This window comes from Ambystoma mexicanum, chromosome 11 (assembly GCF_040938575.1).
Source record: "Ambystoma mexicanum isolate Mex_15411 chromosome 11, UKY_AmexF1_1, whole genome shotgun sequence".
Classification (NCBI taxonomy): domain Eukaryota; kingdom Metazoa; phylum Chordata; class Amphibia; order Caudata; family Ambystomatidae; genus Ambystoma; species Ambystoma mexicanum.
Genome location: NC_090934.1, coordinates 891,885,651 through 891,904,384, shown reverse-complemented (window position 1 = coordinate 891,904,384; position 18,734 = coordinate 891,885,651). Strand labels below are relative to the sequence as shown.

At 40.8% G+C, this 18,734-nt stretch overlaps 1 protein-coding gene across 1 annotated transcript in view; it reads left to right on the top strand.

Moving 5' to 3' along the window:
- The window catches only part of LOC138503895 (mucin-5B-like), a 365,999-nt gene that overhangs the window by 329,518 nt on the left and 17,747 nt on the right, over positions 1-18,734 (top strand). The window contains exon 11 of the mRNA XM_069623966.1: positions 17,291-17,494. Coding sequence (XP_069480067.1) covers positions 17,291-17,494 — 204 coding nt within the window. The remainder of the gene's footprint in view (positions 1-17,290; positions 17,495-18,734) is intronic.

Genomic DNA, 18,734 nt, shown 5'->3' with positions numbered 1-18,734 from the left:
ATTGTGCAATAGGTGATATAAAGCATAGTAATAGCCGTTTTAGAAGTTTAATGATGTATTACGAATTGGGATGTACCCAAAAGTGTTGTAAGAAGAATAAAGGTGAGGCACAGTAATAACACTGTGATGAGGCAAATCTCAGAGTACATTCTGTTAGGATTGAATTGTGTCAAAACCATTACCTGGATCGAATTGGCAAAAATATACTGGCATGATGAGAGTTGAAGGTTATACCCAGACTCAATCGCGCTGTGAGAGAAATAAAATGTGAGACTTGTTTCAATGTGAGAGTCCCTGAAAAGTGTTTGCAAACTATATACCAATCGTGTATGCAAGTGTTTAGATTTCTCTTGGTTATCCCAATAACTCCTCGTGTTGGTTGCACTATATAAATATGTGTGAATATGCATACGTGAGAAACGCGTATTTGCATATGTTTTAATTTCTCTTCATTGTCCCATTAGCTCATTGTATTCATTGCACTATATAAATATGTACGCGAACGAATATGTAAAAAGGCATAGGCATCATAAGCCGCGATCCCAACGTGTGGGCGAACTAAAGGATTGTAGTTATTAATCTGGCGTGTTCTGCCTGCAAAAAATAATAATGACTGTGCATGCGTTCTCGCTGCCGTATACCAGACATGTGTGAAATTGAATTAGATTGCTGTGCGGCTTGGTTGTGAAACATACAACAGAGGACACAAAAAGAACAAGGTGTGTGCCACCACATACCTTTAGATACATGTCTGGACAGCTCGTCAGCTGCGGACCATCTCGGCGAAGCACCAGTGTTTCTCTGCTAAACTATATTGTTGATCTCGGTTGCTGAGGCAACCTGTAGTGGCCCTCATCAGTTTCTATCCCTGGGTTTGGATAGCTGCCATTTTGGAGTGTGTTGGAAAAGTTGGTTGTGTGGTTGCCGGGGCAACGTTAGCAGTCCCTCTTTAGTTGCAATCCCCAGAATCGCTTGGTCGCCATATTTGGGGTATGTTACTGTATGGTAGATGTTAAAATGACATCAATGTCTGGCTATATTGAGAAACAAACAAAGATATTCTCGCAATAATCCAGAGTATGAAACTCTGTGAAAGTGTTTAAAAAATGGACCACACTTAAAATGGCGAATGCCAATAATCTTGGAAAGTGAAGTTGTATTAAAATAAATGTGTTTCTAAAATGTAAAGTAATTATTATGTGCCTCACACATTACATTGAGAATCAAGTAGTTCCTTAATATCAAGTTTAGGATTGACTAATGTTTAATGGAAGATTATATAAATTGTGGATTTATTGGTTGTGTTTTGTGTTCCTATAGGATGCCAGGCTTCATTTCTGTGCACAGAAAATTAGGTCATGTTGGTATTAACAGAGGAAAGGAGTATCACCAATTCTTAAAACATCCCTTTTAGGTTGATCAATCGGTCGGGTTTGATTTGGATGAACAAAAAGTGGACACTCGCGAGATATTTCAAGGTGCGAGAGAGAAGAAAACATATTCAATGAATGTTCGAAAAATAGAATGCAATAGACGTTGGAAAAATACACCTTACATTATTCGTGAACAGAGAAATACTACTACACAACATAATACTCTAAAGAAAACAATACATTTCACTGTCCGTGTTCAGGCCTTGTTTCACAGTTCGAAAATGGCAGATCAAATGTGATTCTGCTTGTCATAACACCATTTCAAGATTGCCGCCTCTTTTGCCAAGCCTGATGTTCTGAAGGCCGATAAACCAAATGTCTCTCTTTTCATCCAATTGGTGTGCCTGTTGCCAGTGGTTCGCTAATGGTAGCATTATGTTTTGGCTGCCAATTCCTGAGAGGTGTTCACGGATCCGGGTCCAAAGTTCCCAGATCGTGCTCCCAATGTCGATTGATTTGCATGAGCAAATTATGTCGTATACCACGCATTTTGTTCTGCAATTTATATTTTAATTGATTTTGGTCTCTTGGCAAAATTTGTCTGGAAATACAGTGGTTTTTTGGTGCTCATACTGACACATCGAACAGGTGTAACATTTACGGAACCCAAAATTGTCCTTGTTGAGCCAAGTCATCTGTTGGTTATTGGTGTCTGGGGGGAGAAAAGAAGGGCTCAATTGGTTTCTTAAAGTCGGAGCCTTTTTGAAAATGATGTGTGGATCTTTTTGAATGAACTCAGATATGTGAGGATCAAGTTGCAATATGTGCCAATTACCTTTCAAAATGATTGTAATTGCGGAGTGATCGTGACTGTAGGTAGTGATGAAACACACTCCTTCTGGTTGTTGAGCATGTTTAGTTTGTTGATGGGTTAGTGTTTGCGATTGAGATAACAAAGACGTTTTCGTTCCTGCTTTTTTAATGTGCTTGGGCAGATAACCTCTCGCATTAAAACGTGAGGAGAGTAACTCACATTCTTGGTCCAATTGCACTTGTTCCGCGCAGTTTCTGCAGGCACGGATGAATTCACCAACCGGTATGTTATTCTTGACCCGTTGTTGGTGGCAGCTGGCTGCAAATAAAGTTGAATTAACCTCTGTGTGTTTGCAGAATGTTATTAAACAAGCACTTATCTTAAGTACAATTTCCCGAGTGTCACGCAGAATCAATCTCTGGAGGGGCTTTGCCAATAGCGTAGGTCATGGATTATTCTACTATTTAAGATGGATTTTGCATCTTTAGTAAGCAGCCCAGTTCTAATGCTGTTTAAAATGTTAGCAAATGTGCATGTTTTGAGTTAGTTCTCTGTAGTGAAAATGTTGGCAGATATTTAAATTTCGAAAGCTGCTGTGAGTATTACAATAATATTTGTATCCTAATGTTTTGAAAATAGGTTGCCCTTTCACTGGTGTTAACTGTAGGAGGTCTCTAAAAAAAATTACATGTTTTCCTCCAAACATTTCTTCGTAGTGTTTTTTAGGGCTTCTTGCATTCTGAGATGAGTTAAAGCCAACATGAGGTTGGACACCATGCTTACTGGTCACTGACTTACTCTGTCAGGAGCACTTTCATTTGTTTTAGAATTCTGTGTACCTCAGTAGCAGCTTCTGCTGACAATTTTTAATATTCCAATTGGTGTTCTACGGGGAGGAGTATTATTCGGTGTAAAGTGACACCACCTATATTGTTATTAACTAAACCTGTGGGGGCTCTTACTATAGCCGAAAGGTTGTTGTTTGTTAAATTTTGTAGAAATGTGCTGATTATTTTAGTTAAGAATATTTTGTCAGAACCAGCCTCACCACTTACAGATAGGAGCAGAGGTGTATACTTTCTACAGCTTTTAGTTTCATGTTTAAAACCATGCTCAATTTCTTGAGTGACTTCTAGTTAAATGGTGAGTTGTTTATCATTCAGCTGAGATTGCAGAACTGACAAGTCTTCCTCAGATTGTTTATATTGATACATGGTATTTTCTACCTCACTCATGGCTATTTCTGCTTCATTAAGAATGAGTGGTTTTCCAAGTGGGTCTTGGCTTCCTATTAGGGAAGGTTGAATGCCCTAAGAGTGTATCTGTCTAGTTGAGCTTCAATGTCTTCCTCTTGTTGGCCTTCATTGTACAGCATTTGTTTGTTTTGTTTGAAATTATCATTTGTTATACTGCATACATTTTCTTTAAATGCAGCTTCAAATGAGTAATAGTCACTTAATTATTTTTCTTTTCTCCAAGGTTTAAAAACTTGGAGTAGGGCCTACGGCCATGCAATACAGTTCTCTATGTTGTAGAATTTTGAGTGATGACTTTACATGATTAATTAGACTGTGTTTCTTTAGTTTCACTAGGCTTCCTTCACAAGTTGAAACTGAATATTTTCCAGTTGTCTCATTTGGTGTGACACTGTTTTTGTAGGTGTAGTTTTGGGCAATGTCGTACAGACACATGTTTTCCAAAGCAGTACTTCTGTTTGGGTAGTATGTGTCAAGTACATTGTCCTGGCTGTTGGGATCATTGGTGGCTATGTTTTCTATCTCTTTTTCACGTTGAAGCTGGCCCAAGATTCAGCCAGATGATGTGCTCAGATTTGCCATATAAGGCTTTACCTGTTAAACGGTCTGCAGCTTCCGAGGACTCACATTCTCTAAGGGAGAGCATTTGTATTCCGAAGCTGTAACATTTCTCTGATAGTTTTTAGTCACATGATATGTCATCCCAGAGGCCCTCTAGCTCTGTTTTTTCAGCTTTGTTTGGGCTTTGAGATAAAGTGGAATTGTCGGCACTGTATTGTATGTCTATGTTTTCATTCCACAAGAGGGCAATGATTGCATTGTAATCATTGATGTACTTGGTTGCCTTGTCCGTTTTAATGTTGTATATATTTTTAGGGGATTTGCCTTTTTACACTGCGTCAAACAGAAGACATCAAGCTATTTACTGGTCCTTTTTTGTACACTGGTCTAGGGAAGCCACAGTGACATTTGGTATAGTATTTCCCTTTGTTTTTACATCTACATTGGCATAATTTGCCACATTGATGTTTTTGGAAGCATAATACTTGTGTGTGTAGGTCACTATCTGTGGTTTCTGAACGGAAGACCTAGGTAATGTGTATTTCAATAAACTGTAAAACAGTGTGACACAATCATGGCCACATGTTGAAGCATATTTTATCCACAAAAGCATGTGGATGTATGGTGCTCCTCTGGATTGATATTCTTTTCTCCAAAAGAAGTGTTGCACTTCTCCTAGCGGAGGGGTAGTTTTATTGCAGATAAAATGCAGCATGGCTATGAAGTGATGGTGATAGTACCTTGATACATTTAGAAGGTTAAGGGAACAGAGTTCTCCTGGTGTTTTTATGTCTATTCCGTCGTTATTTTGGTTTGCAGTGCGTAAAAAGTTGTGCATGTCATCCCATGCATACTCTGCACAACTTAAAGTAAAGTAACTTAAAGTAAGAAACCATGTGGGTGGGCCTAGATTCCTTAGCATACAACGTATGTCAGTGCAATTTTGAAACAAGTATTCTTTTCTACCACGCATGTTTGCCAAAAGATTTGAGATACTTGACTACAAAAAACGTCATTTATGTTTTGAAGCAGTTTGGTAGCAGATATGTTTAAAAAGTTGCAGCCTATTTTTAATGTGTTTGCAACTCTATTACGTTTGAAGAAGAGGTGGAAAATGTATTCAACATTTTGCTTGAATCTGGAGACTTCAGAATGCATTCGTAAAGAGCGATAATCTGATGCATGAATTTGTGCGGACCTTTCATCATATCTTCCTCATTTACCTCTATGAAAGAGTATAGGAAAAGAACATGCTTCTACACTTTTATCCTATATGCTTGATGCATTTGATGTGTCTCTCATGCATAATCAATTGTGTCTTCGGAGTGCAGTGGGTGAATGGGTTACTGATCTAAAATGTTGGCTGCTGTAACAGGATCTACACATTCAAATGCCCATTTTCTGGTGACTCTTGAATAATATGTGTGGTTTCATTTAGGTTTTCCTCTATGTTTATATTGTTGTAGTATTCATTGTTTTCTTTTAATTATCGTAGGGCTTGTCTGACTTGTTTAAGTCAACTAGTTGTTGCCAAATAATTTGTCATTTGTTGGCACACCATTAACTAGTGCAATGAAAGATTGATCTATTGATCTATTGGCCATTGTAGTCCTAGAGTTTGAACATTTTCATTTAGATCCAATGGTAAATATGCTACTTTGTCACAGATGACCTTTAGTAGCTGAGATGGAGGTAATTTGGCTGATTTTGGTTGAAAGTGTATTATAGCTTGAAATGGGTGCACTGTTTGTATTATAATGCTCTCGTAAACCAAAATCTCTCTCTTGGAAAGCTTTTGGAAGTAGGAATATTTCATAGTTATTATTGAAAGCACTGTTGAGGGGTTAGTTATTTTGTATTTACCTTCTGCTGTTAGAAATACAGCTAATTGGGATTCTTCATTGTCTTCTAGTTTGTGATCTAGATCTATTATGTGTGTGCTCTTTTTATTAAATGTTCTACGGCAACATACACATATTTTGCCTGGTATTTTAGCAGATGTGTTTTAAAACTTAGATATTACAGAATTCACTAAGTCACCTTCAGTTCCAAAGTATTTACTTTGGATGTGTTCTATTTCTTGAAAGAGTTCTTTGGCTGTTCCATGGTGGAGAATGTCATTTAAATTTTGCATTTCTAGTGCATGACTTTTTGTATAGTGTAGTCAATACACAAGATTCCGTATAGTGGAATGGTGTGTTGCTAACATGTTGATGTGGTGGACAGTGCTTTTGCATGCAGTTCCTAAAATGCAAGCTTTGAATGTGCACACTGGCAGGAGTCAATGGTTTGTAAAGTTTATATTTTATTTTTGTCTTTTAGTTTTATATAGTAATTAAGGAATTGCTTTAAAGATGTAAAGGATTGTTGGCATACATTAAATATTGAACTGCATGTCCATTTGTACACTGGACAGTTCATTTGGGTGAAAGTATCATTTCGGTAAAGGTTTGTTGGGGATTTCGTTTCTATAGGGTTTCTTTTGCCATAAAGGTTTGTTCCACCATTTCAAACCCTCAACCATTATTGTCTATGGCAATTGTTTGTTGTTTTTCTTGTTTATAAGCTTCTTCATTGAAGTATGGTGCTGTATTGCTTGTGTGAATCCATTCACCATTACAGAAGTTTGAAAAGGTCTCTATATTGACAGTGCACATGTTTAGAAGTATTTTTTGTAATGTATTGATTCATTTAGTTAGTGGTTTCGTTCTGTTTAAAATCAATATAAGTAATGTTCTCTTTAGTAAAAAAGCGTTGTCACTTACAGTTTGCAGGATTACTCTCCTGCGGTAGTTTTTAAGAGAAGCTTGTGACTTTTCAGATGTTTTTATAAGATTGCGAAGAACTCTACAGTGGAAAAATGTGTGTAACATTATTTTTCTGGATTGCTTTACCGTGACTATGTTAACACTGGCAGATAGAGGATTGGTTTTGTTAGTAGGTGTGCTGTGCTTTGTACATAATTATTTACTTTCTGTTTTTGCGAGAGGGGCCTTACCTTGTTTAGTCATCGTTGGTTTAGTTTTGTTGAGTGAGGTTACTAGCTCTTTTGTTTTAATGTTTTCTATAAATTGTTTTAGAGGTGGATGACTATGTGGGGTACTTTTGGTCTTATCTGCTCTAGTTGTTCTTTCTTTTCTACGGTGTTGCTGTTTAGTAGGTATTTTGTTATGTCTGTTGGGAAAAGAGAAAGGTTGTATTGGAAAGTTGTGCAATGTATGTGCATGTATGGTGCATTAGTGTGTGGGTGTGATTGTAGAGATGAATAGAGTGCTGTTTGATTGTGAGGTGGTATATTAGGTGTAGTTGGGAAGGTTGTGAGAGTAAGAGTCTACAGAGGTGTGATGGCTTTGGGTTAGTGAGGAAGTCAGTGGTGATGTGATGGAATCTGTAGGGTGATTGTGCTGTTTTGAGGAACAGAGTGTGGGTTGCAAAGGTGGTGTGTCGACGGGAGCAGTAGGAGTGTGAATGAGGGAGCGTAGAGAACATGAAATTGGAAAGGATAGAAGGGCTGCCTCTGTGTTACAAGGTCTGTGGACACCGCGGTAGTCCATGGACGGCACATGCCGCATCCGGGTCTTTTAAGTATGCGTGGCATGGAAAGGGGAATGAGGGGATTAGCTAATCATGTTTGCTAGGTGTGGCGTACGGGAAGAGATGTCCAACAAACATTTTTCGGTCCACAAATTGAAGAATCAAAGCAGCTTGTCAATAAAGGTGTATCTCTTTTTTCATATGCTGCAGCAATGTCATCTTTTGAAAATGATAATATAAGTTCCGATGGAGTTCACTTCATAGATGTCGGAAATGCAATTTTCCTTTACAATTTTAGGAATACATTGAAGTTCCTGTAAGGAAATTGTAAAGTGAGATGTAGAGTGTACAGTACAATTGTACATAAAAGCAAAACACGGGAAAATAAATGTGTTGTGGTTTATAGGAAGAGTGGGCAGTAGGTGTTGTGATTGTTGTGTGTAGGGTGAGATAGATGTGGCTAGTGCTCAATAAAACCTCACTGTGTGGATGGTAGGAGATTGTTGGGTGAATAATTTGAAAAGGCACACTGAGTTGAGAGGCATCTCTGGTACTATTGGTTTGCAGGGAGTGGAGGTTTGCTGGTATACATTGTCTGGGCTAAACTGTGTGAGTTTACTATCGTTTTGTAAGACTATGGCTCACTTTCAATGCCCACATATTATTGTTGTTCATTGTGGAGGAAATAGTTTATAGTTTGGGGTATGTTGCGCCACTATATTAGCAGGTTGCATTAAAAGATAAGTTCCAAGGCTTAATGGAACTATTTCCATGTGCAAATGTTATTTGTTCAGAAATACATTCAAGGTAATTGTGGCGATGCCCAAATGTGTTTTCTGCACAAACAAGGGGTGTTCTGGGAGTTTCTCTACTACTGGCCTACATCCCGGGTTAGAGTCTCAACCAGAGTCTTTAGCTCACCATCCTTTCACAGAAGAGAAGTTTCCACTAAACATCAGTCTTTGTCCTTCCCAAGGGCAGTCCAGCACCGAAATGCTTGGCAATTCTCTTCTGAACAAGACTAGAAACAGCAACCTCAGACACAAGTTTCAGCCTGGTTGGACCTTGTCAGTGCGGTGGAGCTGTGCTTCTCTAAGAACAGTGAGCAAGGGTTCCACGTCTGGATTACCCTTGTAACTCATGGTGAAAACGCAAAGCTACTTATATTGCACAATCAAGGGGGTTCTGGGAGTTGCTCTACTACCGGCCTATATGGCGGGTTAGAGTCCCAACCAGAGTCTTTTACTCACCATCCTTTCACAGAAAAGGCATTTCCACTACACATCAGTCTTTGTCTCACCCTAAGTTACTAGGGGAATCCAGATGTGGACCTGTGCTCACTATTCTTAGAGAGGCACAGCTCCACCCTACTGATGAGGTCCAACCAGACCGAAATACGTGTCTGGGGTTGCTGTTGGCACTCCTGTTCAGAAGAGAATTGTAAAGCATTTGGTGCTGGACTGCCCTAGGGCATAACAAAGACTGCTATGTTTTGGACATTTCTCCTCTGTGAAAGATAGTGAGCTAAAGACTCTGGGTAAGGCTCTCATAACCAGGACTAATGTCTGGCACAGGGACTCCCAGGACCCCCACTTGTTATTCGCAAATGTATTTTCTACACAACTAGAACAAGGTAGAAACCTTGCACTTAAAGGTGTATGTGCTTTTTTTAACAAAGTGGGCATGGCATCTTCTGAAAATGAAAATATCAATGTGGATGGTGCAATCATTTTCAGAGTGATGGAGTGAATTTTACTGATTATGGGAATCAGATGTTTCTTGGAAATATTCAAAATGCACTGAGAAAGTTTATGTGAGAAAGATGTACAGTGCATATGAACACATGCATAACTAGTTTTAGGAAATACAAAACAGAACAATAAAAAACTAAAAAAGGCTCTTTTAAGAGCCACCAATGTATAATAGATTGTTTAAATTAGGTGTGAACCTCCCTCCCCACCACATTCAAATGGACCATCAGTCCACAGAAACCTTGGTAGTCTGCGGATGGCACATTCCACATCCAAGTCTTTTAAGGTTGCCTGGCATGGAAAGGGGACTGTGGGGACTATGGACAGCCGGGGGTGTTAGCGGACATCAGAGGATCAGCCAATCTGGTTTCCTGGGGATGGTGCACAGTAAGATAGGGTAGCAGAAGTTTTGTTAGCAAGATTTGTGAGAGGATTGAAAATAGCATGGCAATGTCTTTCAGCCGGCAAAGTGTTTCGATTTTGCGTGGCATGAGGTGGGTGGACTTGCTCCCATTTTGTGCAAATATGGTTGGTTCAATTGTAACATCCGGACATTATTATCATTCATTGTGGTGGGAATAGTTTGGGGAACGTGACTGGAATGTCATTGCAGTTTGCAAGGAAGGACATATTGGGAACGTTGAAGGAAATGTTCACTAATTAAAAAAAGAAAATCACGCATTGCCCATTGACACATGTGGACGCGTTCCAATTCATCTGGACCGCAAATGGACAAAGTGAGGTGCAGCGTCAATAAAGCTGTGTGTGGTTTTGTTCGAGATTTTGGCATGCCATTGTTTCATAATGAGAACATTAAATTTGATAGGGCCAACATTTTTTGGCAAGATGGAGTTCATCTAACTGATGTGGGTAGCCAGATCTTTGTGGAAAACATTCAAAATGCTTTGAGGCCATTTTTGTGAAAGTGAGAAGAAATAATGAAACTCAGTGAAATGTTTTTTTCATTCAGTTTGTAAAACCAAAAATTAAAAAGATAAAAAAATGATTTTAATCGTCCCACCTCATCAAATGTTTAGATATCCGTGGACTACCGCGCTGTCTGCAGACTATGCAGGCCACACAGGGCCTGTGACTTCGTTTTCAGTTTTCTTTGCAGGAGAGGGAAATTAAGCTGGGGAAGGAAAGGGAGGAAAGGGAGGGAAGGGGCACCAACCACAGAGATGGAGGGGCAGGTGGAGAGGGAAAGATGTTGGGTGTGCCTTAAATTTAAGTTAGGGGACACTGTTTCTCATGCTCTTTGACAACTTCCTCAAAAGCTCTGCAAAACTGTTCCCCTCTGCAGAGCAGTGTGTCACAAGCAGTGTGTCACAATACATGCAGCACACTGTGACCCTCGAAAGGTATGGATCTACAGCATCCCATATGGCCTGAGAGGCAGCGGGTGGGATCCTCTGCCCCACAGGAGTATCCTGTGTGCTGGCAGGAGTGGGAGAAGATGATGGTGCAGAGGAAGATAGCCTGCTCCTCCCTGAGAAAGGAACATACTTTCTCAGTACAACCGGGTTATTAGAATGGAGATGATGGCAAATTGATGTTGTCCTGAAGGAGTAGTGCCCCTGTTGTTCATGACTGAGTTTCACCCCACATTCAATGAATTCAACACAGGCAGCCTTTATGCCTTTGGGGTAACACCCACGATCTTAAGGAACCACCACACCCAGGACTCAATCTGGGTGCTGGAGGTCGGCACTTCCACTACCTCATCTTTGTCTTCCCCTTGATCCTCCTCTGCATCATGGTGTCTGCTCCCCTCCAGATGATGATGGCGGTGGTTGTAGTGGGGGTGGTTGGGAAGCTGAGGTTACCATAGTAGATTCCCTTGCAGCATGTTTTCAGAAATCCACAAAGCAGGTGTTTCCCAAATGCTCTCTCGTGGACAGCCAGATTGAGAATAAGGAAAAGTAATGGGTGGGTCCCTTCTGAGGAACCATCCATGGACAGTCGTGCTGTCCACGGAATAACAAGTCGCAAAAAGGCCTTGAAAAGTTGTAAACAATTGCCAGATCAACATAGAATGAGTCTGGGAGTTGTGCAAGAGTAATGTTTCTGCTTGAAACACCCTAGATTGACTGGAAAAGCACTTTTAAAATGTTTGCGGCCACGGTCACCATTCGTGGACACCGACGTCATGCCACACAGGTGCAGTCACATGATAACATTCAGGGACATCCATGACCCCGACAGGTGTCCCCGGGAATCCTCCAGGTAGCAATTGCAGGGCAAATGAACTGGACATCTGTAGAACAGGCGCGTTGTCCGTGTCCTGATCTGGACTGCTGGCAAACAGGACCTGCTAATCTTCCACAGAAGATTTAATGAATTCAACTCAACAAACAACCTCAAACTTTCCTACTTTCCTGGAAGTAAATTCCCTCGACACCATTATAACAATAAAATATGGCTAGCTATAGTCCACAGTATATCGCAAGCCAACTGACTGTGCCATCTACTTGAAGAGTGACAGGTTCCACCCAGTGCACACAAAACACTCTACAATATTCAGCCAAGCATTAAGATTAAGATTCAATCGAATATGCTCAGAAACAAGGGACTCAGATAAAAACATGCACAGTTTGAGATCAGGTTTCATAAACCATGGCTACAACCACCGAATTGTAGACAGCCAGATCCACATGGCAGCACAGATCCCGTGGAGCAGCCTATTAGAATACAGAGCAAATAAGACACAAACCCGGGTGCCACTGCGAGTCACATACAATCCAGAGCTCAAAGCCCTCCGCAAGATTGCTAAGGAACTCTGTCTCTAACCCATCCTGCAACAAGATGAACGTCTGAGAGAGGTTTTACAGGAGATGCCCCTCCTTTCTTTCAGATAACCAGCCAATCTGAAGGAAATGATGGTCAGAAGAAAACTACACACAAATAGCACAGATTATGGAACTGTACCTTGCAGAAACAAAAGATACCTAACCTGCCCACATATCAACATTTCAGATTCAATCAAGATACCCTACATGCAGCAGGACTACAAAACTATGGGAAGGTTTATATGTGCATCCAGCAATATTGTTTACTAGGTTATGTGCATGAAATGTCCCAGAAGTGGCTACTAAGTTGGGGAAACTAGTCGACCTCTACATAAACGCATGGACCTTCATTTTCAAAGTTTGAAGCGATGTACTAGCAACGAGAGTCCAGTGAGTGAGCTGTTATCAGAAGCTAATCATACCCTTGATTATCTCAACATTGCTGTACTGCGAGGCCAGAAAGACCTATGAATTCAAATCCATGCACATTTTCAAAACACTGGCAGGGGGCTTAAACAGACATCACAGTTTCATAAGTCACTATTCCAGCTAACAGACTTTCACTTTTTCCACTCATAGAGGTACAAGAATGACAACATCCATCATTTTTTCGAAAGTAATTCACAGACATTCAACAGGCACTACACCAGCCTCTCTAAGACAATGGGCCTCCTTATAAGTTTGCCGGTCCAGTAACAATGGTACCAGTAAGCCTGCCGGTACCGTTGTTACCAGACCTGCAAACTAAGAGTTCTGCTCACAGGTGCCTTTTTCTGACAAGTACCCGTAAGCAGACCTCGACGGATGCACTGGCACAATTCACAAATGGTGCCGGTGCATCCGACCTCCCCATTCCCATTGAGTCCAATGGGACTCAGATGGGAATGGGAAGTAATATTTTCTGGCGCCCGGGAATGGGCAATTACTTGGTCTGCCATGACCATAATGCCCCAGTAATTGCCATTCCCCAGCACCGGTAAAAATATTATTCCGGCTGCAGCTGTGCCGGTTTTACCGGCACGGCTACTTCCGGTAAGATAATGAGGCCAAATTAATTCTTGCCAGAATCCCTCCAATCCAGCCCCATCTGCCAAAGTGTTACAGAGACTTGGCAGGGCCCCTATCCATAGTCAAACCCCATCCTCTTTATTGGGATGTAACACAATCCCAATATGTTATTTGACACAAAGTTACCACACAAGGCTCCACGGGTCACAGGCCTAACACATACACTGGCTGTGTATACCCTCTTTTAGACCTCTAGAGGTACAAGCCTGATATGCCTATGATTGTGCTACCACTGATCTTGTAAAGGGACTGGCCTGTCATACCGAGCTTCAGCTGGACTGCACATACAACGACTGACACCTAACCAACCCCACCTGCCTTCCTAAGAGAACACTAATAGGGTAGGCTGTTTTTTGTTATTTCTTTTCCCTGCTCTCCACTTTCACTGACCCCTGTCCTACTTAACAGAGTGTACCATTTATGCCTTGAAGACTGCAATGTGTGGGGCACTTGCCCATCCACATGCATTTCTCAGCAAATGTACAAATCTGATACAGACAGGCACATATAACTGGGTATCTGAAGGAGGAGCTATGTACGCTGTAATGCTTCATTTCATCTCTTCCTGAGGAAGTAGAGACATTCCATGAAAGCATGCAAATATGCAAACTAAATGACTTTGTAAGTCTAATAAAGGTATCAACTTGTTGTTTTCTTCTGGATCAAATATTAAGCCGATGACATAGGTCTTCTGGCTCTGAACCACCTTATTCATACATATTGATCATAACTCTGCACATATGGGAATAGATCTGGACGTTAACCCTTCACAATCTGTCACAATGTAAGTTGCCATAGAATCTACTCCTTTAGGATCGTAATACATAGGTAGGTCAACCCTTAAATTGGTGGTCATTCCTCACTGAGGGAGCAAGCACATCAAAGAATGGTAATTGTCATAACCACGTCAACAATCAAGGAAAATAGGATCCCTTACGGGGGCTACAATCTGATTCGATACAGCAATATGTACGTGACCCTATTGAGGCATAGAAGGAAATCTCTACTGAGCTAGTATATTGTCCCCAGAAACCTACAGGCCAGCGATCTGGGGCACAATGGATTGTTCCCCACACAAAAAGAAGAACAACATGCTTTTAAAATGTATCCTATGCCTTCCAAAATGTACCTCAATGTATTGCATGCATTCTGAAGCAAATCCATGTTCATGGAAGGCTATATTAAATTGTTAAATTGAAACAAATGCTGGTGTGGATTACGATATGGCAAAATTATAAACCCATCTTCACCAAAACCAATCACTAATTGTACAACGATAATTGAAGAGTTAACTTGGTTATGAAACTTTCATGTTTCAAAGAGAGTTTCACAGCTATTGGCGTAACTTAGAGATTCAATCTCAGGAACAAATACAGGTATGTGCCAGGAACATCCTAACAAAAATAATGAAAGCTTCAATTTCTAGATCACCTGGTCCTAATACAATTCATAACCAATTAGTAACCAATGTAAATAATGTTCCAATATGGGCAATGGTATTAACTACATTGTTCTGAAATATATTGGATGCTAAAACTACTACCCCATCGTGAAAGCTAACTGTTATAGTCCCAATTTACAAGAAGTGCAATATGTCAGATCCAGTAAACTACACACTTATTGACGCGGTTAGCATTGGGCATATACAATAAAACGTTTTCAAAAATACCAAATCGATTTTCGCAGGGGGGGTGAACACCATCTTACATGGATTATTTTGGCATGTTTGAGGGAAATGGCCTGTCAGAAAGATGCTCCAGCACTACATGTATCTATGATAGATTTTAACCAGGCATTTGTCACAGTGAATTGTCATGAATTGTGGGGAAAATTGGATAGGTGGGGCATTCCCCCTGCGCTATTGTCAATCATTATATACTTACATGAAGGAACATCACTTAAAGTAAGATGAAATGGTGAGGGTGCCTTGATGAAAGAAATAGCCACCTACCACAGATTATGGAAACAATGTTTATTGGCCTCTTGCCTTTTTAAATGATACCTCTGAGACCTCAATGAATTTTTGGAGAAAGCATCACTGGCGAGCCCTAAGATGCATGATCTGTACATAGCGTGGCTAGTTTATGTCGACAATTTAAATTGTGGCCAGTTATTCTTTCAAGAACAACCTCATTTTTAACATAAAAAAATCTGGCGTAATTCAATTTATTAGGAAGGCAGCTGTCCAATACGGTTTTAGCTGGTGGACAAATAGTGTTAAACTGACCCAAGTTAAGAGCGTGAAATATTTGGGCCTCCATTTTGAGACATCTCCAGGTCGAATACTTATTATTGATAGATTGAAGGAAAAAGCAGAGCAGTTTGTGCATCAGAAGCGGAAAATTTGTAAAAAAATATTGATGATTTACTATTATGCCTTTGTTGGAGTTTTATACATTTAAGGTAATCCCAGCGCTGGTATATGGTATGGAGGTGGAACTGCAAGTCAGTCAATTTGACTGGGACATCAAAGAGGTGCTAATTTGGGATGTCCCAATTACTACTCTCAGGGTTGAACTGGGCTTAATGGCCTGGAAGTGTTGGTATAAGTGGGAGGGCCTCTCACTGTATTATAAATGATTAGGTCCCATACCTTCTACAGCTGGCCTCCACCCTTTCATGTTACTACTCTCCCCTCCCCACTGTTACGCCCTCCTCCACACAGCTACTATTTGCTCCTCACTACTACTCCGTCTTCTACACTACTACAACTTCAACTTCGTCTCAGGCGCCCTCTTTCACCCTCATGTTAACTCCCTACACTACCTCTTCTGGTCACACTCACAAGCCTTTCACTTCCAATGACTAATCAAAATGTCACCTGTTCCAAAGAATTGCCTCAGAATCTGCTCCACCATCTTTCTCCTGCTGGTCTTGTGTTCTGCAACATCCTCCTTCTCTGACCTCAACTGAACAACCCATCATTTCTTGCTTCTTGGCTTACTTTTATCCCCCCTTCTTCACTGGTTGGTCATCTGGCCTGGCCAATCTGGCCCTGTCTTCCCCACTCTGTGAGATCATCATTACAGATTTCTTTAGAGAGCAGTTTAAGCCCTGCCCCTTTTCTCTGCTCTGGCTGACATGCTGCAAGAAGGTAGACCAGTCTGCATAAAATACAAATTAGTATTAGGGGACCATGGCTTGGTTGCCTTAAGGTAAGTATAGTCCATGTGTGTTGTGTTCTTATTCTATGTCTCTGGTGGTCTAGGACAGCCACCTTGGTCTCGATGATGTGGGGCTGAGGCTGTCGTCAGGTGAGTGGTGTATGTAACCAACATGTCGGTGCTCCACCTCCTCATTTGGTTGCTTCATCTCTCCCAGGGGTGTCTGTACAGCACTCACAAAGGGCTTATGTAAAATTAGCTGATCTCCAGCTCTCTTCCCGCTGACTCTCCCTCACTTGCTGGGTTTTGGTCTAAGTTTGCGTGGGGTGCTGATGGGTTGGCATACTGTGGCTGGTCTTCTCCTGTGACTCTGATTTATTTTGCATTTCTGGAAAATCAAGAGAAAACCGGGCCAGCCCTTTGGTTAAGGAGCATGCAGTGATGCAAATCGGTACTGCACATGTATAGAATGGCACTTGGGGGAGAGGACAGGTAATGGGGCCCTCCAAACTGCCACTGACACCCTCAGGGGTAGGACTGGCTCTGGATTTCTCCCTGAATGACCCTAGGCTGAGAGATCAAAGCATCCCCCCTGACAAATTCAGGGTTCTGCTCTTGTCACAATAACTTCTCATGCCCTGGAAATCAGGAATAAAAAAACGAAAATGAATTACGTTGAAAGGACATAAGAAGCAAAGATTACTGATTAACTTTCAGTGCCATTTTTGTTGACTTGATAGCAAATCAATGCTGCGTGTGCATTTACAAATCTCTGTCATTTTATGTATGTCTTATTTGTGTAGAGTTTATACTGAGGGTGTTTGTACTATGGAGAGCATTACCTTCCTGAATGGAATCACCATATGCATGTTATGTTGGTTTTGTATTATTATTATGCGCCTTCATGGAAATTGAGAGGTTTCCAAAATATATATTTGTATACCTATTTACCTGCCTTCAAAATCAAATATTGCAGCTTCAATCCTTGAGTGAAACTTCTTCATTTGACTAAAGGCAACACTCTCCTTATTCCTGTTTAGCCTGCCTCTGTGTCTACAACGGAAAAATCTACAAATACAAGGAGCTTGTCTACCAAATGACAGACAGCATGGGCGGGTGCATCAATGCCACCTGTGGTGCAAATGGGACATTGGACACAATCAAATATACATGCCCTACAACGTTACGTACCACCACTTCACAACCCAGTACACCTGCTCCAAGCTCAACAGGAAGCACAAAAGGTAAAATGTGTATTTATGTGAAGGATGATATAGGCTTTATTTGTGAATTAGTGAGTGGTTTGCTGCCTTTTACAAGAATGGAAATATACAGTAGCTCTATGTGTTATGAACAGGAATGTGTGTTTGTTTATAGCAATCTGTTGAGTTGAAAAGAAGATTCTGTATCCAAGAAGATTGCTCCTCCTAGACTTGCATGATGGCTTGCATAGTATTTCTTTCTCATCCCTCTACGAACACCATGCAACATAGAGTATTGTTAGGTTGCTTAGGACAACTGGGAAGGTTATTATGAACAACGTAAATGGACATAGGCCAAAGCAACAGATGAGGGTCCATGTATTAAAATAAATGGGTACGATGAACCGCACCACAAGGATCTGATTATCATCATCCAATGCAACACAAATGGTCTGTGTCATTACAATCTAAGTACATGTGGTGCACCGTATACCGGACAGATATGCTGCATGCAACTTGCATTCCACAATCAAAATGCTAAATAAACTCACATTCCAAAGAATCCCTTTCTATTTGGTTTTCATCAATTACAAGAACTTTATAAGAGAGCAAAATATGTTTACAGCCAATCCTACAAATGGTGACAAAGACACTATTGTTTTAATGCTGTCCATGAGTTGGAAGAGAAACCAGCCAATAAATATCATATGATGTATTTACGATGTGGGAGTCATGACAATCAAAATGTGTCAAATACTGAAACTGGTGGTATCAAGCAGTTGTCACCACTGACAATGTTCTTTTACACTACTAAAAGTGACAATACAATATTTGTTTTCTACAAACTAATATTCAAGGCAGGGTGGCCAGCCATTCTGGCTTCTCAAAATGAAAGCTTTACCTAACAATATAATCCAGTATTGAGAGCAAGCAGTTTTCTGTTGGCACCTAGCTCCTGCCCGTCCCAACCACCTCTGTCTGAACCTATACCATGCAGTTCGTAAGAAAAAAAAATATAATGTCCCCTCTGCTCTCAGCATGTGCTACTCGCCCTCCTTCCATGCCATCACGGAAATGGACGAGGGACTCCTCCTAGGGCCCAAAGACACCACTTTCATTGCAGGAATCTTTTTTCGATGTAATTAGTAGACACTGCTCTGTGATAGCCTGTCTTTCCCCAAAATAGAAATACCCTTAGCACCCTAGTCTTGACCCATGGGTGCTAATGGCAATTATCTCGGCATTGTCTGGCCCTACCCGGGTTATAACATACTACAGCCCA